General features: G+C 49.1%; 1 protein-coding gene across 3 annotated transcripts; it reads right to left on the bottom strand.

Annotated features, from left to right (window-relative positions):
* Window positions 1-1,040: 1,040 nt before the first annotated feature.
* Window positions 1,041-27,214, bottom strand: SIRT6 (sirtuin 6). Of its 3 annotated transcripts, none has more exons than XM_077841838.1 (8): window positions 26,917-27,191; window positions 25,249-25,376; window positions 18,215-18,397; window positions 10,471-10,578; window positions 9,147-9,242; window positions 7,815-7,895; window positions 6,678-6,801; window positions 1,041-5,454 (listed from the first exon to the last, which is right to left on the bottom strand). In XM_077841838.1, exons 1-8 carry the CDS (start codon window positions 26,980-26,982, stop codon window positions 5,107-5,109), a joined length of 1,134 nt encoding a protein of 377 aa, XP_077697964.1. In that variant the 5' UTR covers window positions 26,983-27,191; the 3' UTR covers window positions 1,041-5,106. The 3 variants fall into 3 exon arrangements, with proteins under 3 accessions (XP_077697964.1, XP_077697965.1, XP_077697966.1); XM_077841839.1 differs by having other exon boundaries at window positions 10,519-10,578; window positions 26,917-27,172; XM_077841840.1 differs by lacking the exon at window positions 18,215-18,397 and having other exon boundaries at window positions 26,917-27,214.
* Window positions 27,215-27,411: the final 197 nt, after the last annotated feature.

The raw sequence follows: 27,411 nt of genomic DNA on the forward strand, positions 1-27,411 counted from the left end.
AGGCATTTTAGGTACTTATTTGGTCCCCGTTACCATAGTACGAGCACTTCACAATCCATACTGTATTTATCCATCCAACACCCCTGTGGGTGATTCACTTCCCCACTCCATGCCTCAGTTTCCCCTTCCACCTGCAGGGTAGGGCAGAGCTATTATCCACAATGGATTGGGCTGGGGGGGGGGGAAACTGAGGCAAATAAAAATTAAATGACTCGCCCAAGGTCACAGAGAAAGTCTGTGGAAGAGCAGGCTCTTGAACACAAGTCTCACAAGTCCCAAGATAATGCCCTAACCCCTGGACCATACTGCCATTCCAGGAACAGGAAAGTAGAGCAAACGGCTGCTTCCTTTGCCTGCCTGGACAGGTGGCCTAAACCGCAGCAGGACCGAGATCCTCAGCAAAGCGCAGCCTCCTGAGGGAGGAGCCTTGCAATCGGAAACCCGAAGAGCCAGCAAGCTGCGATCACCTTGCCCAGGATTAATACCTTACGTGCAACTCTGGCATTGTTCCAACCAACTTGTTTCTTTCCCCCCTTCTCTCTAAGACACTCAAGATTTCAGGAGATATTTTTAAGCTACTGATCAGTGACCTGGTGAATCTATTAAACCGGGGGCCAGAAGAGTGGGAATGTTCTGATGGAAATGGTGCTCAAAGGTCATTAGATGCCTAAACTCCTTTAAGGATCTGGAACTTTTTCTCTGTGGGCCTCCCCTCCCATCTGTAAAATGGGATGACAGCCCTTCCTCGCTGCCCAGGGGTGCACAGCGCATTAAAGACCGTGAGGTGCTCCAGCGATTGGGGGCCATGTTCTGTAGGGAGAGCACTGAGCTTTTCCCAGGGCTCTGAAAAGGAAACACTTGGAAGCCATTTAGGAAAATGAAACCCCTGCATGGTATTCAAGGCCAGTATCTTACTTTATACATCTTCTATATGCAGACCCACAGCTAGTCCTTCATGCTGCCCACACACAGGAATAAAAAAAATTAACAAATTCTGATCATTTGGAGTAAATCATTATATGATCCTTCCTCTCCCTTCTAACATACTTTAATGAGCAGTGAAATAGTTAAAAATTGTCATTAAAGGGATCATCTTCAGCCCACACTGATATTCACAGGGGTGCCTCTTGTTTCAGGCTCTCTGCAAACTCAGGCAGACACTACTGCAGGAGTCAGACTTGCTTCACATTTTCTTTGCAACAGTCGGAGATTCACTAGGCAAAGCCTGTCGAAAAGGCTAAGTTTTCCCTCTCAGGGAGTCAACAGGCTACTGAAACAAAGCAATAAAAACATCCACAGACTGGGGAGAAAAACTCAGCTTCTGGTTTTAGTTCAGGCATGGTTTTCATTTACAATTACACATACATTTCAATATCCCTATCCATTACACAGACATGCGGGTGGGTTTTTATAGCACTCTCTTCCTGTTCTTTCAACTCAAATCCGATTTCTTTTCTATTTTTGTATCTAGTCTGTTACACTGGTACACAACCCTAAACATGTGGGGTCCTTTTATCTGGTTCCCTCTCCATGGTGAATGCTGCACTATTTAAAGTGCCATTTAAAAAAATAAAGAAGGTAAAAAGGTCAACTGGGCAACTCACTTCCCCTCTCTGTGCCTGTTTCTCCTCCCACCCCTCTTTGTCTCCTCTGTTTAGATTTCAGTAGCTCAGGGTAGGAAGTCACTTCCCCTGTATGTACAGTGCCTGGCCAAATGGGATCCTGATCTTCGCTGGTGGTCCTGCCCCATATTATAGCGAGAACCCAGGAAGGCAGCCCTCAACACTCAAAGAAGGGTAGTGTCATGGCAGCAAAATCTAATGGTTTACCCTCCCTTGGACCAGTCCCCAGCCCACATTGTGTTGAGCAGCCAGCCAGCTGATCAGATAGAGAGGAGACCTGTCTGGAGACTGAACACTCACACCCACAGCAGGACACACACACACACACCCACAAGCCCCATGCCACGCTGCCCTCAACACAGAGCATCGCGGCAGATTACCCATGTGGCCGGTACCTTGCCGCTCATGCGGAAAAGGAAGCATTGCAGGGGCAGGGGGAATCACAGCAAGGAGACAAGGACAGCGAGTTATCCTGTCACTTTGAATGAGGCTCATCAGACGTTTAGGCTCCCTGCCCAAACACAAGGACACTCCAAAGGGGAGCTCTGCTGGAGAGCACGGCTGTAAATCACTCAGAGCCACTGGGGCCCAGAACTAGCAGCTCCTCAATCCAGCACCACCGAGGCTTTCAATTAACGCAGGACCCAGGCCTGAGGCACGCTGAGCTTACCCAGTTCTCATGGAAGGCAGCAGAAGTCAAAGGTGCTCAGCATCCTCCTATCTCCAAACTATTATCTCAGAACCCCCGGGTAACTGCTAACACGGGCCTCCTGCTTTTCGATCCAGATTCAAGCCCCAGGCAGACGGCCCTTGCCGGGGTGTTGGAACAAGGCCATATGCAGCAGCTTTAAAATCCAATGGGAAAAAATTAGGGATTGGGAACTGGGCAGCCTTCAAGCTTCCAGGTGTTCTGGGTATTCTATGCAACTCCATCCCCTACCAAATCAGCAAGGGAGGGAACTCTCAGCTGCAGTGCCCATTGAAGATGGTGCCCGATGCCACCAGCTAAGAGTGCCCATGATGCATGGGTGCCCAAACTTTGGCCATACAGGGGGGACACAGGTAACTTGCCAGGGTCCCAAGAACTGCACCTAGTTTGCACGTGTATTTACATAATATTAAAACAAACGAGCCCAGCCCCAACATTCGTTGTAACTCCCTTAATAGCAGAGCCCACCTGTTGCTGCAAGGCAAAGGGGTGACCATGAGCTGTGTTTTAATCCTGTGAGGCCTCATGTAGATTGTACACCAGGCTTTGAAGAGTCCTGTCCCACAGTCATCTCTGTCTAGCTGCAGGTTTATGGCCTGCTTCCTTGCTGTAGCTAATAAGTTGCATCTCAGAGGATCTCCGATTGCTTTACAAACTTCAGTGTAGGTTCACATCATCCCTGGTAGGAAGGAAAGGGCTGTGCAAGTGTAGGGATTACTGAAATGCAGCCATGTCTGGGGTGGATCTCAGCAGCAGTTTAACAGAGCACAGGAATGCCCCCGGCAGTTGAGGATAGGAAGTGAAGAATATAATATCCCGTAGAAACCACAGGAAAAATGGGGTAGGCAGAATAACTACCAGAGACGAACGTCAGGTCACTGGGGTTAACTCAAACTCTTCCACCAAGTACCATGAGATCTTTACGTGACAAATGGCCAGGGCCTGAAGTGTAAGTCTTGTCCAACAGATACAGTCTTTGTCAAGCTGTATTTTTATACAGCATCTCGAGGCGATTCCCACAGTACCCACTGCTGTGTTTTTGGGATATACTGGAGATTGTAGATACAGCATGTTCTAGGACATTTCAAATTCTGACCAGGAGACTGAGACTGGAAACTGGCTCCCAGGAAAGTTTCTGCATCCCAACCCAGACTCTCCCAAGTGGCTCAGAAGATCTGCACCTGGGCTGTTTAACATCCAGACTGCACTGGAAAACTGGCAGGAATATAAATACTGAGAATTTATCCGCAGCCAGTCACCTGCACCCCCAACCATTTCCATTTCTCTTTACTACTAAGACACAAATGGCTGCAAGTAAATTCAGTCCCCAGTGGCAGGCTTGAATAGGGGAGTGGAGACAACTGGGACCACACAGCTTGCGTTCCCTACAACCCACCTTCAATCAGAAAAACGATCACACCATATGTAAGGAGGCGGCCCTCGGACCACAAAGCAAATCTCTGCCATGTCTCTTATCAGCCAGTTGCAATTACCATCTGTTTACCTTAGCAGAGGCAAGGCTGCATTCAAAGGGCAATCGCTGCATCTCATTATGTCAACAAAGGCATCTGCCCCTCTTGCTCTGGTGACAGCATCCCGCTACCAGGCCATACTCAAAGAAGAGACATCCCTGCTTGTAGCGCACATTAACAATCACACAGAGCCATGCCAAATGGAGTCTGGCTGAATCCCTCTTGCTGCTGGACAGCAGCTGCCCTTTCGCTGCTAGGAACCTCAGCTAGTAAGTCTGCAAGGCAAGAAGAGTAACAGGCAGCTAGACTGCAAGTGTTCCCAGGGGCCCACAGAGCAGACCTGTGAGGGCACTCAGCCAGCTAGAACGCAGACTTAGCCAAAGAAACGGATGCAAGTCAGGCTCTTCCACTGACCTGATCTGATCTGACCGACTGACGTCAGTGATTGGATTTAATGCCACGCAGCAGGGAGGGAGGGTTAGTAGGGAAAGGACAATGAGGGAGACAAGCCAGGCTCTGCCACTGGCATGGAGGAGCCCTGGGCAAGTCTCACAGGGTAACATTTTCAAAAAGTGCCTGTTGACTTAAAAGCCTGTGTCCCATTTTCTAAAGCGGCACCTGACTCTCACCGACTTTCCATGGGACTTCTTCAAAATTTTACCCTCACTTCTCTGCATCTCCGTTTGCCCACCTGTCAAATGGGAAACGAGCGTCACCCCTCCTGCAAGAAGCGTGCACGCGTCAATGTGAGATCTTCGGGCGAACGGCTCACGAGACGTGCAACCGACGTACCCACGCTTCCCGATTATGGCAAGGCTGCAGTTCTCATGCCGTGGGCAGCGCAGGATTTGGGGGTCGTGAACCCATCCAGACTTCAGCTCATCGGTGCTGTCGTCTGGCTAAGCGCTGCTCCCCTTACTCAAGGACGAGTCCTTTAGCTCCTCCTCCGCCTCCCACAACGACGAGCCAGACCTTGTAGCCCTTAGGCCAGATCTGCCAGAGAGGTCGAGGGAATTCTGCAGTCCTTCCCCAAGCAAGGCAGACGGCAGCGTGTGGGTCAGCAGCCAGCCACCCTCACAATGGACGGAGCAGCAGCGACTGACCCCTACACCATAAGCGCCGCTGGGTAGCTGGAAACCAGCCCGCCCACGACTGGCGATGCAGCTGCACAGACACACACCATTGAAGCATATTTAATACTTACAAAAAGGGAGGTGATATTTCAAGGTATAAAAAGGACGGTAGGAAAAGCGGCCCAGGCTAGCTGCTAAGACCAACGACCAACTGCCAAGACGTTGGTAAGTCAGGTGAGCAGTGACTCCACTCTCACTCTCTTGGCTGCTACGGGGCTGCGGCCTGAGCCAGGACTTTCCTGTTTCAGACGGTCACCGTGCTCCTCGCATGCCGTGCCGAGCCCCGGGCATGTCCCTTCAGCCCCCTCTGCCGTGCCATTGTGGTGGGAGCAGGGCTCTTCCTTGGCTGGGCGCTGAGCATCCGGGTCGAGTTTTAGGGCTGGTTCGGGCTTCACAAGCTCAGAACTCTCCACCACCACCGGCCCCGTCCACTCGGGGATCTCCAGACCAAGCTGCTTCATCAGCCTTGTCATGACTTCATCCACGTAGCCATGGATGCGCAGGTCGGCTTGCCGGTCCTAGGGCCAAGAGACAGGAAACCGGCTCAGGAAGCTGATGTCACTCCAGCCCTACTACTTACACGTGCATCCAGAGGGCAGGTGCCTTTCAGCTCTACAACAGGCCACAATCCAGCCCAGCTCTGGATCCACCAGCTCTGGATCACCATCCAACAGCTCTCTGCTCGCCCAGATGACAGGAGCTGGTGACCTCCTTTTACTAGAGAAGCCCCAAATTCAGCCACAGGCCCCTAGTATGCAGCTGCTCTCTCCCCGTTAGGACACGCGGAGGACAAAGCTGACTCGCCTCAGGGGAATTCCAAACACCAAGCAATTTGAGGACTCTCTCAAGGGAGACCTGACCTCAACGATTTCGCTCTTGTTTTCAAGGGCTCTGCGTGCGCGTGTGAATTGGGCGAGGCCTAGCAACTTGCATCAGACCGTGGATTAACTCTCAGCTCCGCACTGACCAGGCAACATTTGGGACAGATTTCAAAACTGGCCCTACAATTATCTCGATGCAGAACTGAGGGGTGAGTTGGCGGTGTAAGGAGGCAGGATTATTCCTCCTGGAGTTTAAGAGACAGGGATCTGTGCGGATTTCAGGAACACCACCCCCGTGAAGTGCTTAGTGAGTATCACCCTCAAAACAGCTAGAAATGTAGAGCCTTTCAGCCAAGCTGTGAAATAGACCGGTTCAATCACTACAGAAAAAGTTCTGTAGGGAAGACTCCTGCACTGCCTGGGACAGGGACTAGATGACCCGAGTGGTTTTTTCCACCTCTAACCTTGATACACTTTGCAGGTCTTGGAAACAAACTGCCTTGGTTATGTAACAGGATCTTAATGATTCGGGTATTCGAGGGAGGTCGGAACATAAATAAAACTGGTCAAATTCTATAGTCTCGCAGCAAGGACTTAACTCAGGGGCTTAATTAACACTCAGGATTCCAATTCACCTGGGGATACGTGAGGGGTTTTGATCCCACTGGAAGGTTTATTTTTAATCACAGATCTAAGGTCTTTGGTAATGGGGACCCAGCATGTTTACTTACTAAACTAGGTTGATTTCTTCTAGCTGGCATTGTAAGCGGGCCGCCTGGCTCCTGGACTGACCCACTTTTGCAGGATTCAATCAAGCACCCACGAGTGCTGGGTGCTACGGCTGGAATAAAACCAAGGCCTGTCAGACTGTAGCTGGGCAGCTCTGAGCTCAAGGCGCCAGTCAAAGCATTTTAACTCACATGCTTCGTTGCTTGCAGATTTACTATGACCAGCTTCCCTCCTTTCCTTTTCGTGAGCAGGGGGAGATTGCCACTGGGTTTGATCTGAAGAGAGGTCCCCAGAGTGACTGACAGGTCAGCTTTCCTGCAGGTGGAAAATAAAAAAAGTGAACCCGTGAAAGGGAACGGAGCCAGTCTCAATGACTAAAGTCCCCTTCTCTAAGAAGACAAAAGGCCAGACTCCCGCCAGAATGCTACACACTGGTCTTACTGCCCCTCTGACGAGCCATACATTACAAGTGTTATAATAAACTGCATCTCAACTTAGGTTCAGAATTGGAACCTGTGAAACCAGGGAACAAAACCCCATTTCAAATGATGTGCAACAGACTGGGGGGCAGGGACTCTCTCTTCTGTGTTTATACAGCATCTAGCACAATGTGGTCACTACGTCAGTAGAAATAATAATGAACCAGGCCTTGGAAAGTCTTGTAAATATCCACCCAGCCCCAGCAGCAACAATTATCCTTTCATTTCCTCCTGTCCCTTTATACTGCAAGATCTGAGAGGCAGGGACTTATTTACTTGGCACTAGTCACTTAATATACATTGCTACGTCCTCCTAAGATGCTTGATCAATAATAAGGAACGAGACCCAGGAAATATCCTTCCCTCTTGGGGAATACCACAAGCACCTGGGATCATCCAACCACCACCTCGCTGGCAAAAGCTGTTGGTTTCTGAATGTTTCATTTACCCCACTATTTGCAAAGCCTTTTGGTGATAGGCCAGGTACAATCTCTGTCTCAAGAGGAAAAGGGGATCTGCTTAGGGGATGCACTCAATACACTTTATTCACCTTTGACTCCTGGAATCCAATAGTAACACGCTTCCTTTGAGATTTATAATTCTGGCCAGCTACAGTCATTCTTAAGGATTAGCCAGGGTCAAAAGCCTGGAACAAAAGGTCATTGAACTGGGAATGGCAGGTCAGATTCCAAGTATCTGAACAGCCTAATTCATCCCAGCAGATGGCAAGAAGCTTGGAGAGGTCTCATAGCAACAAGTTTCATGCTGAACGAGTTATCAGGTGGTTTTATTGAAGTACCAGGTTTTAAACAAAAGGGTGTCAAAACACAGTGCTGCGGAAAGCAATACCTGCAGGCGTCGTCTGCTAGACTCAGGTCCCGATCAGGCAGAGAATCTTCCCAGTCTAAAACAGTGTCTATTAACTTTCCTCTGGGGAAAAAAAAAAATCCAACAGGAAACAGGGTTAGCTTTGCTCTCAGACAAGGGAAAGAACAGGGACAGGGACCCAACCGCAGAGCTGCTGAGGAGAGGCTCTTGATTTCCATGTCCAATTAGCTCCATTTGTAAGATGGATGTTCTAACTCCTGCCTGCACAAGTTCAGCAGGGGATCTGAGAGTCAAGCTGGGTTCAGCAAACAAGATTCTGTGGGGCAGATTCTGCTGTCAGTTACACCTGTGAAGCCCCCGGCACTGAGATCAGAATGTGGCTCTGCAACTGGAACTTTGTTAACAATTCTGTGATGATGGGTGAGCGGGAATGGAGTCCATGAGATTGACTTTCTGTTGCTCTGGACAACGTGCAGTCACTGAAACCAGTCCATACTGGGTGTGAAGAGCTACTAAGTCAGAACGGTGGTATCCTACACCCAATTTGCACTGGTGTAAAAGACCCTAGCAGGTGCAGAGGCGTGGAGAATCAGGCCCATTCGCTCTTGCCCAGACCTACATTCCGTTAACAGAAATGAGGAACAGTAAGAAGTGCGTCACTGAAGATGGCAAGTGCATTTGAAATACACACAGAGCAGATCTGCGGACGCCATTTTCACAGAGCCACTTTTCCAGCCCTAAGCCCAGGTTACGATGAAAATCACATTGCAAAGAATCTCCACCTTAAAGCTAAACAATTAAAAACAAAGCTAACATACGTAATGCAAGCAGCAGCAGGACAGAGTGGAATCAAACATACTGCTACAGGGGAGAGAATGCGCCTCTCAACACAGCAATCACACAATGCAGCGCACTTCAGCCGCAACGGACCCACATGTAGCCAGGATTCAGGGAGCAACAGAAGGGGGAGATTTTCAAAGGGCACCTAGGTACCCAATTCCCATTGACAGACGATGTGAATTGGGTGCCAAGCTCCCATTTGTACCTTTGAAGATCTCCTGCACAGTCTCTGCTTTTCATAGGAGAGAGTTTAACAGACTGAATCTGACCTGAGGGGGTTTGAGTGTAGGAACTCACCCACTCCTAACACAGAGACGCAAATGTGAGCCGTTGGCCCTTCCTTGAGTACCTAGAGAAGCCCTCCAGGTACGCTCGGACTGCGCCATGTGGTAAAAACCAAAGACACACACATCCAGGAAATGGTGGAGTCCAGGAGTTTCATAATTGGTACATTTCTGCAGGATGCAATTCTGCCTTTCCCTTCCCCCAAGGCTGTCATTCCAGGATACATACCGGCAGGCACGAAGCCCTCTTGCTTTGGAGACGTCGCACAGCCTGCCAGTCGGCTTGAGGCCCATGGTGCCCACGACAGAGTCCCGCACGTACTGCCTTCACATGCAATGAGAAAGGATGCAATTCAGGGTGTGAGACAAAACAAGAGTCTGTTCACAACCATTAACATGCAAGTGCATTGATAAGAAAGATGCTAGAACGCACCCAACGGGAATGGGGAACCGCGGCCAATGGGAGCTTTGAGGGAGGTACCCACAGGTAAGGGTAGTGCATGGAGCCCTCTGCCCCGCTCCACCCCCGGGGCCGCAGGGACGTGGTGCTGGCCGCTTCTGGGAACAGCACGGGGCCAGGACAGGCAGGGAGCCTGCCTTAGCCTCGGTGCGTGCTGCTGCCACGCCGGAGCCGCTAAAGGTAAACGGTGCCGGGCCGGAGCCCGCACCCAGAACCCCTCCTGCACCCTGCACCCTGAGCCCCTTCCTGCACTCCGCACCCGTCCCTGCTCCCCAACCCCCTGCCCTGAGCCCCCTCCCGTACTCCACATCCCCTCCTGCACCCCGCACTCCCTCCCGCACCCCAACCCCCTGCCCCAGCCCTACATTCGTGGCCTTGCATGCAATTTCCCCATCCACATCTGGCCCTCGGGCCAAAAAGTTTGCCCACCCCTGTTCTAGACCATGCGACTGAGTAATGAGAAGGAAGATATAAAGGCAGAAAAACACTGAGAATCATGCCCCTTTGGTGCTAAGAGAAGCTGGAGATGAACATTATTGGCCAAATCCATCCCCAGTGTAACTAGTGAAGTGAACAGTTACACCAGGGATCAATTAGTCCCTACACCATAGTTCTACCCATGGCACTCTCCCGCTCAAGGAGTTTAGAGCAATAATTTCAGAATTCAGGATTTGTATTTCCTAGAATCAAAAGGCAAAATTCAGACTGCTGTGACCTCTTATTCATATTTGGCAAACATATATAAACAAGACCTGGCTACAATGGAGAGACCATTGATATTTAAACTGGGCATGACCAATATGACGAACAGATTACAGGAGCTGTGAAGATCTTCTATGGGGCAGGAGTTAGTGTTCTCCCACTAAGTGGCAAGATTTAGGTGTTTATTCAGGATTTACTCATAGCGCACGTCCTGTGCTCTCTGCATCATGGGATTATCTGCCAGAAGCTCACATAGTGATCGAACTTGACTCATGCTAGAACTAACAGTTATGTAAGGGAATCCAGAACTGCAGCGACCATCTGTACCCCAGAGACACGCCCAAGGGCTACAGTGCTTCTCAGCACCATGGCAGTGGAGAGACTCACTCACGCTGCCTTTTTACAAACGAGTGTGTCTTGACCGGCAGGGATGACATACTTGCTGCATTTCACACATTCCTCCACAAACATGTTCCCGTGCAGCTCGGCCAGCTTGTCCCTGCAGAAGAAACAGCAAAGGTTAGCGGAAACCCGGAGGCAACACTGCCCCTTGGTGACTCAGGTTGCTCAAGAGACTCTTATTTACAGCCATCGTGGATACATCAGGCCCACCCGGTCTCTAGTTAAGGTTCTGACAACGTCTAGCTCTGGTGAAAGGGGTTGTTCTGGATGAAACACTCCTGTGCTGGAAGGGATCAGGCCATGTGGCCCAAAGGTTTCTGTGATGGCAACGCCATAGGTTGAGTGACCCTAAAGGTGAGCCATGTTTTTTCCTTGTGCGCCATCTCCTGCTGGCGCCCTCAGCCTTGCTGCCAGTTTCCCACAGCTCCCCAAAACCAAATAAACCCACAAGCCTAATCCAGTGCAGCTGATGGGATTCCCTTTGTTAGCATATTGACTCCTAATAAAGAATAATGGCTCTTTTTCTGTATGTTTTTTGTATTGTGGTAGCATGTAGGAGTCCAAGTCCTAGATCAGGGCCCCACTGTGCGAGGTGGTGCACAAACGGAACAGAGAGAGACTGTCCTTGCCCTAAGGAGCTCACAATCTAAGTAGGTTCAAATGAAAAGCCAGCAGCTCTGTAAGTTAAACACCACAACAGCGTTCCCACTCTAGCTGCTACCAGAATACAACTAATAGTAGCCCGTGCACTGTGTATGCATGCAGTGAGAGGCCCTGCCCCAAGCATTTACCATCCAAACAGACAAGACAAAGGACGAGAGGGGGAAACAGGCATTGAGAGGGGAAGTGACTTCCCCAATGTCACAGCAGGCAACTAGCAGAGCCAGTAATACAATCCTGGTTTCCTGCCTGCCAGTCCAGTGCCCTATCCACTAGACAGGGGCTCCCAAGCGGTGACTCCTGTCCCCCTCATGCTACCTGAGCTTGACATTCCAGCCGTTCACTTCACCGTTCTTTGAGAAGGTGGCACATGAGCCACTGAAGTCAGGGAGCCACTGCACTAGACGATCCTGCATCTAACTAGTTAGGCCTCCGGCCCTTTGCTACATGGCCTCCGATGTAGATGATGCACGTTTACCAACCTGCTTGCTCTTTCAGCACCTAGTCCACTCTGAAGTTTCACCCAAACCAACCCAAATGCGCCGAGACATGCTCGACTAATGCTAAAAGCAGGTGTTTAAAAAAAAAAAAAAGTTTGGAATTGAACGGGACTGTTCTCCCGTGATTATACTGCCACCACGTAGATGGAACACCCTGTGGCATAGCATCACACCCCACACTAGAGGTACAATTTTCACTGTGAAATGCTAGAGGAGAAGGAAGGAGGAGTTTCAGATTGCATACACCAACCACATTTCCGATTTCTTCCCCCTGTTCTGGACCTGACCTGAGATTTTTATTTGAGATCAGTAATGAAATGGGTCCAGAGCTTCTCTGATTTTTTTAAAATTATGATTATTTTGCCTTTGCGCCGTTCCACGTCTTCGCTGTCAATTACATCAAGAGATTTGCACCGAGACTGACAGTAGCGCAATCTGATCTGTCAAGTACCTTGGAAACCGCCTTCCACTGCTTCTGTAAGATCAGTGCCTCTTTGTAAAGTCCTTTGTTGTGGAAAGTGCATGATTTGTTTTGATCAAAGTTCCCCTTGTGCTCAGTACAACTTTCAACATCTGCTCGCCGGATGCAGATGCAAAGACACAGCCTCCCTGAGTTCGGCAGTCAGCAGCTGGAAGCTGGGCCAGCAGCCACGAGGCTGACTGTAGACTTTCAATAATTCTTCGACAAGCACGACGTACACCCTTAGGCTCCGGTTCAACAAAGCACTTAAGTGTATGCTTAAGTCACATTGATGTCAACGGGCTTAAGTGCTTTGGTGAATCATGGCCTTAGTGAGGTTTACATGAGCTTATAACAGGGGGACAGTCCCCTTAACAGTAGTAGGGACAAAGAGATTAGTCAACATCTGTTTTGTGATGTGTCCCTTTAAGGTTCCTGGGATTTTGAGAGCGGACACAGTGCAGATGGGAGAGGGGATGACAGACCCAGGGGAATAGTTAATACTTGGGAAAATCCTTGGCTACTGTTTCTTTAAGGGCCTTCTCCTCTTCCACTCTTGGAGTCCCAGACAAGAGGTATTGACTCGCTCCTTTCCTACGGTTATGGTGGATCATATTAAAGAAGTTCTGTATTAAAATCACAAATGAGTTTGATTCCCCCTCGTTTAAATTCCGGGTTATTACTAATTAAGAGGTCTCTTGGTTTTTGGTCTCTTGTTTTTACAGTTTCTCTCCCTCTCTGTGTGAAACTTGCAAGCTGCCAGTTGCGTTAGTACATCCTAAGACAGAGTCTGTTTTCAAAGCAATGCTTTGTAACAACAACTACTCACACCGAGAGAGACTCAAAGCGATACTCTGTAACAACAGAAACAGCATCCGGAGACTCCCCGACCTTTTGTTGTCTTCAACTCGCTTTGTTAACAATTGTGATTAAAACAGAGATAGAGGATGTATGTGGATGGATGCTTGGTGTGGATAATAAAAGAATGATCAGGGAGGTGCCAGCCTAAGAATCCAGTGTCAATCGGCCAAAGAAGGTGTCAAGTGGAAACAACCAGAGGACCCCCGGAGGGCAGACTGGAATCCACCCAACAGCCTCAAGGATGGGAGAACCAAAGAACAAGGTAACATCTGGCAGCACGGAGCCGTCAGGAATGTGCCATCTGCTGATTGATTCAGCAACAGCATGATGAAGCACTTCCCATTGACTGGCAAAGGAATAAATTACTATAAAAATGGACTCTAGAAACTGAGAACTTTGGGGTCTGATTCTGCAAACCAACTTCCAGGAGCATCAGATGAGCATCTGACAAGGCCCTGCTCCCTCCTTGTTTCCAGGCCACCTGGCCAGCGGCTTGGCATGAGCAACTCTAAGGCTGGTAACTATGATAACAACCTTGCAGAACCTGTGCGTGTATGAATGAATGTGTGAATAAATATGAAACTGAATGGAATGTTATAGCTATAACTAACTGCTTACTATGATTCTTTCTGTATTCACAATAAAGGTGGCATTTTGCCTTATTCCCTTTAATAAGATCCTGCTGGTTTTTATTTTATTGGTATAACACTATTACCCTGAGGGGGTATAGTCAAGCTGTTACAATGCTCAACCCCCATACAGTAGTAGTTTAGGATGACTGCTCCAGAGAGCTCACCTTTTCCCCACTTAATCATCATTGTCCAGATAAATGGCAAAGGCATCTGTCATACTTTTCTCTGTACTCTTAGATAGTATCTTCAGCAACTTTGAACAATATTCTCTTGAGGAGGAGGAGTGGTTCCCATATGAAAGGCAGTACTATTAAGTAGAACATATGGATGCATCTGGCTATGTTCAGGTCATTTCTCATGTTAAATCAAACACCTTGCATTAATGGCAAGGTAAATTCTTTTGGTTCTTCCTGTCGTTTTTCTTGTTTCTTCCCTTACAATTTTAACTGTGGGCCTTGGCATTTAAGTCTGTCTGGAAAAGAATATCCAGGGCAAACTGCTTCAATGTTTTCTTCAAATTGCTCAGTTTTTGCTACATGGTGAAATTAGAGTAAGAGACGGCTGCAACTCTTTTCAAGTCAAGTCTTTGCCTTTCAGTTGTTTTAATGGCATAACCACTGTTTGATCTTTGCCATTTTTTGGTGTTAATGATGAACAGAGATTGTTCCTGAATGAAACTCATGTACAGCTGCTGGAAAGCCCAGCCCTGGGACAAGAAAAGCATCTCACGTGCAGGCTCAAACTCAACGTTTTGCTTTTCCGCTTCAATGAGCAAAATTTCATTCAATAACCTTTGATCTTGAAGAAAAAAAATGGATTTCCTGCACTCCAAGATGAGTGTGGATGCTTTCTACTTATCAACACTTGGCAGTGTGAATACTGTCAATTAGACAGAATTGTGTATTTTCACTACTCCAGACACTTGTTTTCTACCACTTCCTTCAATCTACCCATTTTTTGTCAGAAATTCACACATTGATATTTGGCAATTAGTGAGCATTTGCCATATTGGTCAGTAGCTTTGACATTTACTCTAGCTATGAGGAGAAACTGCCACCTTCCAAATTCAATACTGAAGCCTAAAAATACGTTGAGCCATCCTGCTTTGGACAGGACCCGATCATCAGTTGTGTCCATGTAATCTAGATTCTAGCAAACCAAGCCCTAACAGGTTTCAGAGTAGCAGCCATGTTAGTCTGAATTTGCAAAAAGAAAAGGAGTACTTGTGGCACCTTAGAGACTAACAATAAGCCCTAACAGTTCACAGGTTCACACATTTCCCTAATATGCAAAGACAGTTACCACCACCCACTAGCCACACACCCCTCAATAACCAGCAGTTTAATGTATTCCCCTTCTGTTCTGGGCTTTTTTAGGCAGTTCGGTTGCTTTCCTATTGTTTCAATCACTTCCTTTTTACCATTTTAGAACTGTTGAAATTTTCATTCATAGATGGAAATAAGAGTCTAGTATTTCTCTCATAAAAAAACTTCTTTCAAACATGTGTTCATATCAGTACTTGAGAGTGACACACAGGCCTTCCCAACACAGAAACTGCACCAGTTAAAAAAAACCCTCACCCCTTCAATTTAACTACTGCAAGTGTGTGCATGCACTAGGCCACAGAAATAAAAATAAAAAATAAAAAAAGAGAGAGACCAGAGGGACCAAATGGGACAGCCCAGTAGTTCTCCAACTGTGGGTCACGACCCCATTTTAATGGGGTAACCAGAGCTGGTGTTAGACTTGCTGAAGCCCGAGTCCCACTGCCCGGGGCCGAAATTGAAGCCCGAGGGCTTCAGACCTGGGTGGTGGGGCTCACGTTACTGGCCACCTGCCTGGGGCTGAAGTCCTTGGACTTTGGCTCCCCTTGCCTAGGGCAGTGGGGATTCGGCTTTGGCTTTGTCCCCCTCCCTCCTGCCCACCCGCCCAGGGCGGCGGGCCTCAAATGGGCTCAGGTTTCGGTCCCCACTCCTGAGGTCGTGTAGTAATTTTTGTTGTCAGAAGGGGGTCGTGGTGCAATGAAGTTTGAGAACCTGTAGGATAGCCCATAGTCACAGCTCTCATTAGAACGTTCTTGAGGTGTGAAGTTGGCTCTGCCACATTCAAAAGAAAATTAATCAGATTTGTAGAGAACAGTGTTTTTTCTAATCACTCCGGTCTGACTTTGTCAAAGGGCCGTTTGTATTGCTAAGAAGAAGAATTAAGCTCTGAGCTTCCTCATGGGACAAGAACACAAGCAAATATCTTCTCAAGCCAGACAGCTGCTAGATTTGCTCTTTAGCTAACACCATGTCATGCTATTTGTAAGCTGCACCTTCTCTAAGGAAGCAAGTTCCCATTCAAACACCTGCCTCACTACCGCCTTCCTTTATATTTTCTTTCTTGAATTAAAATTGCATTCTCGTCTACCAGCAGTGTCTGATTCAGGCACTCCAGCACACAAGACAAATAACCCATTTGTCTGAAGTGCTAGAAATGTTCTGTCTGGGGTATTTTTATTGTAGATTAAAGTTTCTGTCCAAGGAAGAAGCTGCCTTTTCCAGACTGAGCTAATGGAAAGGCAGGTTCCTTTGAGGACGTCTTTGAAGCGGGCTTTACTTGACTAAGTGCAGCTCGGTCTCTACCGCCATACATGGGGGGATTGGAGAGACTGCATCCACCCATCAATCAAGTGCACAGCTCGCAGCTGGGGGCACACAGCCGTGCGGTTTTGGACTTTATTATAACGAGAATGCAGGAAGAGAAGCCAACAAATCAAGTAAACCACAGTGCTGCTAAAACAAAGATGAACCTGAAACCCAGGACTATCTCCCCCTTGTGCCCCTTCTGAAGTGTTACAGATCTACGCGGGAAAGCATAGTTTCAAGGCGCTCCAGACCCAGTCAGGCGCCAGTAAAGGTTTTCTCACTGAAGAGAGGGGGTAGGGATGGAGTTTATTAACCTTACCTAATGAAACCCAGTTTACCCAAAACAAAAACTACTGCAAAATGTACTACTTGGAGGTGAATCACATGGGAAGCCGTACTTGCACAGAGCAGCGAAAGGGGTAAGACAGCCAAGTTAGCCTTTCTGAAATGAGTTTGACGTTCTTAGTCCAGTTCCAAGGGACAGGTGTCCACAACAGGCCACAAACCGCACCCATGTTGGCGGTTTTCATAAAGAAGCCAAGGTCTGACTAGGTTACAGAGACCAAATTCCCCTTTCTCCAATGGGTCCCTCTAGATTAGCACTGAGGCGCATGGACAGGCTGGCCTGGGGAAAGGTTGCTGGATCTGATCTGCAAGAAGGGACTTCAATCTCCAAGACGAATAATCCAGCACTTGTCACAAGCATTACATTATCTGTGTCAGCATCATACTAGTAAAGGGAAGCTGACCTTGCTCTAAGCAGAAGCGCAGACATGCCAACTTAAGAGGTGTGGTAGCCAATATGTGGTCTAAGGAATTTTACGATGCAGCCCTCAGTTATCCTCCTTTTGAACAGAGATGCAGCCCACAGGGACTACAAATCCCAGCATGCAGTGTTCCATCCTGAACACCACATGCTGGGATCTGTAGACTTGGCAGGCCACACCTGCCTCTAATGGGTGGTTGCACTTTGTTCCTATGTGCACGCAAATTCGGCTCTTGTAAGGCAGGCTATGCAGCCATCAGCTGAACTTTCATTCCCTCTCTATCTCAAGACACCTCCCTACAGACACAATGTAATTCTGTACATTCTTTCTGTACAGCTCCTTGCACGCTAACAGTGCTCTGTAAATATTAGTACAATTTAGATCAGCTTGTGACCAAATGGAAGTTTTCCCATTTTCGCTTGAAAGGGTCCTACAGACACACACAGAGTAGAACTAGCAGGCTAAGATGACAGCTCCCCATAAGCCCACAAGGGGAAGGTGATGGCAGAGCGCATTGATGTAACCTGCCCACAAATTCAGTCCTTACAGACACAGCCAATCATGATGCTTCCCATGGCCAACAATACCGGCTGCTTTACATGAGCCAATGTCTGCCCTCTAACACAGCGAGTGGGTGCTAGATCTTGTAGGGTAGGTCAAATCCATTTGTAGCAAGACCCAGCACAGCTTTGGGAAGGAGTCCTGGAACTATATGGGTCATTGCCCTTAACAAAATAAGGCCCTGCCTTTAAAAAATAGCAACACAGGAAGAATTGGGTTTAGGGTGGTCCATGGAACTACCACAAGAGCATTTGATAGTGCTGATGCTGTTAGATCTGCCTCTGTCCTAGTCCCACAGCCTCTCCCTCTCTTTAGATCCAATGCAGCTTATTTTCCCCAAAGGCATCCGGCAGTCCCCCCCCAACCACACACTCACTATAGCAGTGGGACTAACAGCTGTTTTAGTACAAACATGATTAAGAAGCCATGTTGCTTCTAAAGCTGAAGAGATTCGGGCCCCAGGCATTGCTTTCATCTCTGGAGAGCACTGAAGCATTAATACCTCTGTTGTTACAAGCATTAGCCGAGATTTGTGTAGTGTCCATACACACACTCCTGCAAAGCTGCACTTGATAAAAAGCAACAACGCGGCAAGCTTTGATGCCTGTTACAGGCATCTGGGCCCTGCCGGGTCGAGAGATCGATAAGGGGAGGTGCAGTACCGTGGGAATCCAGAACGCACATGCAGGCCATCCACGTTTTGGCTGACCAGGAACTTCAAGATGCCGACTCTCTGCAGCTCCAGCAGCGCCATGTGGGTCTTGGAAGGCCTTGCATTCTCAAAGGTAGTGTCAAACTTGGGGGACAATCCCCTCTCCTCCATAGTCCATACGCCATTGGGCCCCCTGTTTGGGGGGGGCGAGGAAGGGAAAGAAATCAAGTTATAACTGGAAGTAGCAGGCATTAAGCAGCAGTCATGAGACACCATGTGAGCTCTAATTAAGGGGGAGAAAGCAAAGTGAGTTGCTAAATGAAGGTGACCTGCTACCATGGCATTTCTGTCCTTGATGTGACAAGAACATGGCTGGGCCCTATAGCTGTAAACTTGGTGCTTAATTCAATGCTACTGCGGGCAACGTTTTAACATTAAAAAGTAACTAGCAAGATGGAAATGAGAATGATAACTTCTGCACTGACCCAAATCAAATTCAATACTGAAAGTATAGGCATGAAGAGCAGGCAGTACTGGAAGGAGAGCATGCAACATAGGGCAAGGCCCAAAGGGCCTAAAACCGACAGGGGAGCGCTCAAAGCTGCCTGTGGACCACGGGGCATGATAGAGGTGCAATGACATGAGGCTTAATTTAGGAGCAGCTGGGGGAGGAACCACTGCCTGACATATCAGTAAGAGCATGATCTCTGCAAATGAGGAAGGAGAGATGCCTACATGGGAAGGGAAGCCAATGGCATAGTCCACAGCAGTCTCATTTCGGCCAAATCCAGAGGCTTGCTCAGTGGTGACATGAGGCACACCACATGGAGTTAACATATAACTTGAATGCTGAGGAGACTGTCGATTGTAGCCGGAGGTTCAGCCAACAAGAGGCTGTAAGAAAGACAGACGCACTTCATCTTCCCTCCACTTGCTCATTTTCCTGCTAGGACTCTGCCCGTGCAGGAATTGCCCCTCATTTACCGCCATGTAACATACACTTATCCTTTAAGTGGCCTCTAGATTCAACCTCAAGAGTACTCAGAGTCACTGAATGGAGAACGTGTGTGTGTTGGGGGCTGGGAGCACCACGTGGTTAGCTGGACACAAATCAGAAATCAAGAAACTGAAGAGACCTATTAGGTCAGGTCCGGGGCAGGATTATACTGTAGGGAATATTCTCCAGTGCTCTGTCCAATCTTAAAAGAATTGAGCAATGCCACTTCCATTACTTCCCCTGAGAGAAGTCCACAGTCTGAGATCTTTCCATGATCAAATGCTGAGCCTGCTTGTGTCCTATTACTCCTGGCTACATCCCCTTAAAACACTCTTCCCTGCCACAACCTTTACACCCTTCAGAAGGAACACAGGCCAATGTGTGTTCTAGACCGTGCTACCTACCATGGGACCTTGGGCAGGTCAATTCACTTCCGTGCCTCAGTTTCCCCATATTTGAACATGGATAGTAATACTCTCCTACCTCCTAGTAGGAGCACAAGTCTGCAGTCCAGAGGAGCCACCAAGGAGATTCTGGGCACCATTACATTACCACTTAGTAGGATGTTCCAGAGGAACCCCATTCAGTTTAGACTCAGAATCCCCTCACTAACAAGACAGGCTGACAGAAGCCACAACTACTGAAAGTGAAAGTTACCAGCCAGGAACAAGCATGATGGGACATTTTACTGTGCCAAAAAACAAAGTTTGCAGCCAAAAGCATAACAGGAATTGCACTGCCCAGACAGCGAATGTGCATACCCTGCTTCTGGGGCAGCTCAGACAGGTCTGCAGAGAAACAGCACCACTTGCTCTTTCAGAGGAACAGATGGGCCTAGAAAACAGAAGGAATCAACAGACAGAACGAAGAGGACTTGTGGCACCTTAGAGACTAACCAATTTATTTGAGCATAAGCTTTCATGGGCTAAAGCCCACTTCATCAGTTGCATGCACTGGAAAATACAGTAGGAATATATATATATATATATATATATATATATATATATATATATATATATATATATATATATATACACACACAAACACACACAGAACATGAAAAATGGGGGTTGCCATACCAACTCTTAACAAGACCAATTGATTAAGATAGGCTATTATCAGCAGGAGAAAAAAAACTTTTATAGTGATAATCAGGATGGCCCATTTCCAACAGTTGACAGGAAGGTGTGAGTAGCAGTAGGGGAAAAATTAGCATGGGGAAATAGTTTTTAGTTAGGGTAATGACTCATCCACTCCCAGTCTTTATTCAAGCCTAATTTAATGGTGTCTAGTTTGCAGATTAATTCCAGTTCCGCTGTTTCTCGTTGGAGTCTGTTTTTGAAGGGTTTTTGTTGAATAATTGCGACTTTTAGGTCTGTAAGTGAGTGACCAGGGAGGCTGAAGTGTTCTCCGACTGGTTTTTGAATGTTATAATTCTCGACGTCTCATTTGTGTCCATTTATTCTTTTGCATAGAGACTGTCCGGTTTGGCCAATGTACATGGCAGAGGGGCATTGCTGGCACATGATGGCATATATCACATTGGTAGATGTGCAGGTGAATGAGCCTCTGATAGTGTGGCTGATGTGATTAGGTCCTATGATGGTGTCCCTTGAATAGATGTGTGGACAAAGTTGGCAACAGGCTTTGTTGCAAGGATAGGTTCCTGGGTTAGTGTTTTTGTTGTGTGGTTGCTGGTATTTGTTTCAGGTTGGGGGGCTGTCTGTAAGCAAGGACAGGCCTGTCTCCCAAGATCTGTGAGAGTGAGGCATTGTCCTTCAGGACAGGTTATAGATCTCTGATGATGCACTGGAGAGGTTTTATTTGGGGGCTGAAGGTGACGGTTAGTGGTGTTCTGTTGCTTTCTCTGTTGTGTCTGTCCTGTAGTAGGTGACTTCTGGGTACTCTTCTGGCTCTGTCAATCTGTTTCTTCACATCAGCAGGTGGGTACTGTAGTTGTAAGAACGCTTGATAGAGATCTTGTAGGTGTTTGTCTCTGTCTGAGGGGTTGGAGCAAATGCGGTTGTATCTTAGAGCTTGGCTGTAGACAATGGATCGTGTGGTGTGGTCTGGATGAAAGCTGGAGGCATGTAGGTCAGTATAGCGGTCAGTAGGTTTCCAATATTGGGTGGTGTTTATGTGACCATCGCTTATTTAGCACTGTACTGTCCAGGAAGTGGATCTCTTGTGTGGACTGGTCCAGGCTGAGGTTGATGGTGGGATGGAAATTGTTGAAATCATGGTGGAATTCCTCAAGGGCTTCTTTTCCATGGGTCCAGATGATGAAGATGTTGTCAGTGTAGCACAAGTAGAGTAGGGGCATTAGGGCATGAGAGCTGAGGAAGTGTTGTTCTAAGTGAGCCATAAAAATGTTGGCATACTATGGGGCCATGCGGGTACCTACAGCAGTGCCGCTGATCTGAAGGTATACATTGTCCCCAAACGTGAAATAGTTCTGGGTGAGGACAAAGTCACGAAGTTCAGCCACCAGGTTTGCCGTGACATTATGGGGGATACTGTTCCTGACGGCTTGTAGTCCATCTTTGTGTGGAATGTTGGTGTAGAGGGCTTCTACATCCATAGTGGCCAGGATGGTGTTTTCTGGAAGATCACTGATGGATTGTAGTTTCCTCAGGAAGTCAGTGGTGTCTCGAAGATAGCTAGAAGTGCTGGTAGCGTAGGGCCTGAGGAGGGAGTCTACATAGCCAGACAATCCTGCTGTCAGCGTACCAATGCCTGACATGATGGGGCATCCAGGATTTCCAGGTTTATGGATCTTGGGTAGAAGATAGAATACCCCTGGTCAGGTTTCTCGGGGTATGCCTGTGCAGATTTGTTCTTGTGCTTTTTCAGGGAGTTTCTTGAGCAGATGGTGTAGTTTCTTTCGGTAACCCTAAGTGGGATCAGAGGGTAATGGCTTGTAGAAAGTGGTGTTAGAGAGCTGCCTAGCAGCCTCTTGTTCCTATTCTGACCTATTCATGTCGACAACAGCACCTCCTTTGTCAGCCTTTTTGATTATGATGTCAGAGCTGTTTCTTGAGGCTGTGGATGGCATTGTGTTCTGCACGGCTGAGTTTACGGGGCAAGTGATGCTGCTTTTTCACAATTTCAGCCCGTGCATGTCGGTGGAAGCACTCTATGTAGAAGTCCAGTCTGTTGTTTCGACCTTCAGGAGGAGTCCATACAGAATCCTTCTTTTTGCAGTGTTGGTAGGAAGGTCTCTGTGGGTTAGTATGCTGTTCAGAGGGGTGTTGGAAATATTCCTTGAGTTGGAGACGTTGAAAGTAGGATTCTAGGTCACCACAGAACTGTATCATGTTCGTGGAGGTGGAAATGTACCTGACGCAAAGCCCTGACTTATAGATGGCCCATCTAGTCCAGTATACGGTCTCTGACAGGGATCAGTGTTAGGTATGTCAGAGGGAAGACGCACAACAGGGCAATTTGAGTGATCCATCCCATGTCGTCCACTCCCAGCTTCTGGCAGTTGGACGTTTAGGAACTCCTGGAGTATGGGGTTGCGTCTCTGACCACCTTTGGCTAATAGCTATTGACTGACCTACCCTCTATGAATTTATCTAGCTCTTTTTTTGAACCCAATTATACTTGTGGCCTTCACAACAACCCCAGCAACGAGTTCCACAGGTTGACCGAGTGTGATTTAAAGAAGTACTTCCTTTTGTTTGTTTTAAACCTGTTGTCTATTAATTTCATTGCATTTATATAGTGGCATTGTGATATTTTCTGTCTTATTATCTATCCCTTTCCTAATGGTTCCTAATATTCTATTACCTTTTTGACTGCCACGGTACACTGAGCAGATGTTTTGAGGAAACTATCCACGATGATGCTAAGATCTCATTTTTGAGCGGTAACCGTTAATTTAGACCCCATCATTATGTATGTATACTTGGTATTATGTTTTCCAATGTGCATTACTTTGCATTTATCACCACTGAATTTCACTGGCCATTTGGTCACCCAGACAGCCAGTTTTGTGAGATCCCTTTTTTAACTCTCTGCAGTCAGCTTTGGACTTAACTATCTTAAGAAATTTTGTATCAACTGCAAATTTTGCCACCTTGCTGTTTACTCTTTTTTCTAGATCATTTATGAATATGTTGAACAGCACAGGTCCCAATGCAGATCCCTGGGGGGCGCCACTATCTAGCTCTCTCCACTGTGAAAACAGACAATTTATTCCTTTTGTATCCTATCTTTTAATCAGTTACTGATCCAAGAGAGGACCTTCCCTTTTATCTCATGAATGCCTATTTTGCTTAAGAGCCTTTGGTGAGGGACCATGTCAAAGGTTTTCTGAAAGTCCAAGGACACTATATCGACTGGATCGCCCTTGTCCACATGGTTGACACCCACAAAGAATTCTAAAAACCTTGTGAGGCATGATTTCCCTTTTCAAAAGCAACGTTGATTCTTCCCCACCATATTGTGTTCATCTATGTGTCTGATAATTCTGCTCTTTATAATAGTTTCAACCAATTTGGCGGGTACTGAAGTTAGGCTTACCAGCCTGAAATTGCGAAGATCACTTTTGGAGCCTGTTTTAAAAACTAGCATTACATTAAGTACCCTCCAGCCATGTCACACAGAGACTGATTTAAGTGATAGGTTATGTACCATAGTTAGTAGTTCTGCAATTTTATACTTGAGTTCTTTCAGAACTCTTGGGTGAATCTCATCTGGTCCTAGTGACTTATTACTGTTTAATTTATCAATTTGCTCCAAAACCTCCTCTACTTACAACTCAATCTGGGACAGTTCCTCAGATATGTTGCCAAAAAAGAATAGTTTGGGTGTGGGGATCTCCCACTCATCCTCTGCAGTGAAAACCAATGCAAAAACTTCATTTAGCTTCTCCGCAGCAAACTTGTCTTCCTTGAGTGTGCCTTTAGCACCTCCATAATGCTTGTTTCGCAGTCTTCCTGCTTCTGATGTACTTAAAAAAAAAATCGCTGTTCGTTTTTGTGTCTTTTGCTAGTTGCTCTTCAACTTCTTTCTTGGCCTGACTAATTATACATTTACACTTGACTTGCCAGAGTTTATGCTCCTTTCTGTTCTCCTCAGCAGGATCTGACTTCCAGTTTTTAAAGGCTGCCTGTTTGCATTCTGCCTCTTTTACTCTGCTGTTTAGCCACAGTGGCATTTTTTTAGTCCTCTTACTGTTTCGTTTTCATTTAGATTATACATTTAGTTTGAGCCTCTATTATGCCGTTTTTAAATAGTCTCCATGCAGTTTGAAGGCGTTTCACCTTTTAATTTTCATTCACCTAGCGTCCTCATCCCCCCCCCCCCCTTCTGAAGTTCAGTATTACTGGGGTTATTCTATATTGTTGTTATGCTATTAACCAGCATGCACAAATAAGCTATAAAAAGGGGACACCAGATATCAAGTACTTTCACTGCGTGGGTTGATGAAAGTTAGGTGTGGGTGCTAGCCTCGGAGAATCATCTCACTGACTTCAGTGTCTCATCACAGCCCACTTTGGCCACTAAATAGCAAGCTTTTGACTTTGGGAGCGAACTAGAGCACAGACTATAGACAGACAGGAGAGGAAACCTCTCACCTCCATTTATCAGAGCGTTAGAAAAAAGGGAGTTTTCCAAAAGTAACAGTTATAAGGCACTAAAGAAATGGACTATTTTCCCTACAGCACTTAACACACAGGCTAACTGGCCAAGTATCAGGGATGGAGCCGTAAGACAACTACTCGTTTCTCATTAATTAAATATTTTCGCTATAAATACCACAAATACGATCACTAACCCAGCAAAATAACACTTGCACTCCTACAGCATCTGTCCTCCAAGGATCTCCAAGCACTTTATAAACATTAACCTTTTGCCAAACTCAGACACGTTTTCACAGGTGGGGAAACTGAGGCACTGAAAGGCAAAGTGACTTGCCTATGGTGAGTCAGTGGCAAAGCCAGGAATAGAGCCCCCAAGTTCTAACTCAGCACGTCACTCTGACCACTAGCCCACACTGCTTCAGTGATTACTGATATTTCTTCAGTCAGTGCCTTTACCTGAAGTCAGGGATCCCGGAAGCCGTACTGATCCCGGCTCCTGTGTGAAACACTACATTGGAAGAACCCCTTATCAGGTCTGCTAACGCACGCACTTTCCTCTCCAGCTCCTCTGGCAGGTCAAAAATCTGAGGGGAAAGGAAAATGGAAATGGAGAGCCAGAGAGACGCGTCCCCGCCACGCCAGCACACCAAAAGGTGGATAAGCCATTGCACCCAAGCCACCACGCTGAACTGCACGGCACGCCGAGTACAAGATCACAAGTTGACTGAAGGGAAAAAAACGTGTATTAGCACGGCATGAGGATAAACCAGTGCTGGCTGCCAAACCCCATGGCCTGGTACTGGGAGCCGGCAGGTACGTGGCCTCAGGATGTTGAGATTTAAACCTCAAATCTGCTTCAGTGAGGTGAGGAGTCAGCGAGGGGAGGGAAAGCACCCCCATGGGTGGGGGGGAAGTGAGGGGAAGCATCCACAGGGGGGATGGGAGCCCAACAGGGCCCCATTGGGGGCCGGGGAGGGGAAGTGCCCCCAGGGGCAGGAGGCGAGCCCAGCAGGGCCCCGTGGGGGGGGGGAGGGGAGTCCAGCAGGGCCCTTTGGGGGGCGGTGGGGGGAGGGGAGCGCAGGGCCCCATTGGGGGGCGGTGGGGGGGAGGGGCTCCTTTGGGGGGAGACGAAGAGCCCCCGGGGGAGGAGGGGAGTGGAGCGCAGGGCCCCGTTGGGGGGAGGGGCTCCGTTGGGGGGAGAGGGAGCGCCCCCAGGGAAGGGAAGGGAGCGCAGGGCCCCGGTAGGGGGTGGGGGGGGGGAAGAGCTCCGTTGGGGGGAGAGGAACCGCCCCGGGGGAGAGGGGAGCGCAGGGCCCCATTGGGGGAGTTGGGGGGGGCTCCATTGGGGAGAGAGGAACCGCCCCTGGGGGGAGGGGAGCGCAGGGCCCCGTTGGGGAGCGGTGGGGGGAGGGGAGCACAGGGCCCCGTTGGGGAGCGGTGGGGGGGAGGAGAGGGGAGCGCAGGGCCCGCTGGGGGGCGGTGGGGGGGAGGGGAGCACAGGGCCCCGTTGGGGGGCGGTGGGGGGGAGGGGCTCCTTTGGGGGGGAGACGAAGAGCCCCCGGGGGAGGAGGGGAGTGGAGCGCAGGGCCCCGTTGGGGGGAGGGGCTCCGTTGGGGGGAGAGGGAGTGCCCCCAGGGAAGGGAAGGGAGCGCAGGGCCCTGGTAGGGGGTGGGGGGGGAAAGGGCTCCGTTGGGGGGGAGAGGAACCGCCCCGGGGGGGAGGGGAGCGCAGGGCCCCGTTGGGGAGCGGTGGGGGGGAGGAGAGGGGAGCGCAGGGCCCCGTTGGGGGGCGGTGGGGGGGAGGAGAGGGGAGCGCAGGGCCCCGTTGGGGGGCGGTGGGGGGGAGGGGCTCCGTTGGGGGGGAGAGGGAGCGCCCCGGGGGGAGAAGAAGTGCAGGACCCGTTGGGGGGCGGTGGGGGGGAGGAGAGGGGAGCGCAGGGCCCGTTGGGGGGCGGTGGGGGGGGAGAGGAACCGCCCCGGTGGGGGAGGGGAGCGCAGGGCCCCGTTGGGGGGCGGTGGGGGGGAAGGGCTCCGTTGGGGGGGGAGCGCAGGGCCCGTTGGCGGCGGAGGGGACCCCGGGGGGCAGTGGGAGGCCCGGGGGGGGGCGCTGCTCCTTCGCTCGCACCTCGGGGAGGCCGCACTTGCCCTTGTCCGAGTAGGGGGAGAGCCCGGCCGCGTAGTTCACCGCCATCGTCCCGCCAGCCGCGGCCCAGCGACCAATAAAGTTTTCCTTGTTGTCAATTCCTCTCGGGCAGGGCGAGGGCGGAAGTGGCCGGGCCGGGCGGACTGAAGCCGCCGCCTCTCAAGCCGCCTGCGCAGAGCTGCCAGGACCGCGCCGCCCGGCGCCATGTTCGCTCCGGGCAGCGGCTGCCCGCCCCGGGCGCGGGGCCGAGCTCAGGCGGGGAGCCCCAGGCGGGGGCCGCCCCTGGCCAGGCCGCGCGGAGGCTGAGACTGGCTGGGACAGGGTGCTTTCGAGGGTTTTGAACAGTAGATTTTGGATGATGTTGCTTTGCACTCTGTGTTTTGAACCGGGCTGGGGGGTGGACAAGTCGGAGGGTTGCCAGGCGTCCGGGTTTCCACGGGAGCGCCCGGTCGAAAAGGGACCCTGGCAGCTCCGGTC

Source organism: Eretmochelys imbricata, chromosome 25, assembly GCF_965152235.1.
Source record: "Eretmochelys imbricata isolate rEreImb1 chromosome 25, rEreImb1.hap1, whole genome shotgun sequence".
In the NCBI taxonomy this organism is placed as follows: Eukaryota; Metazoa; Chordata; order Testudines; family Cheloniidae; genus Eretmochelys; species Eretmochelys imbricata.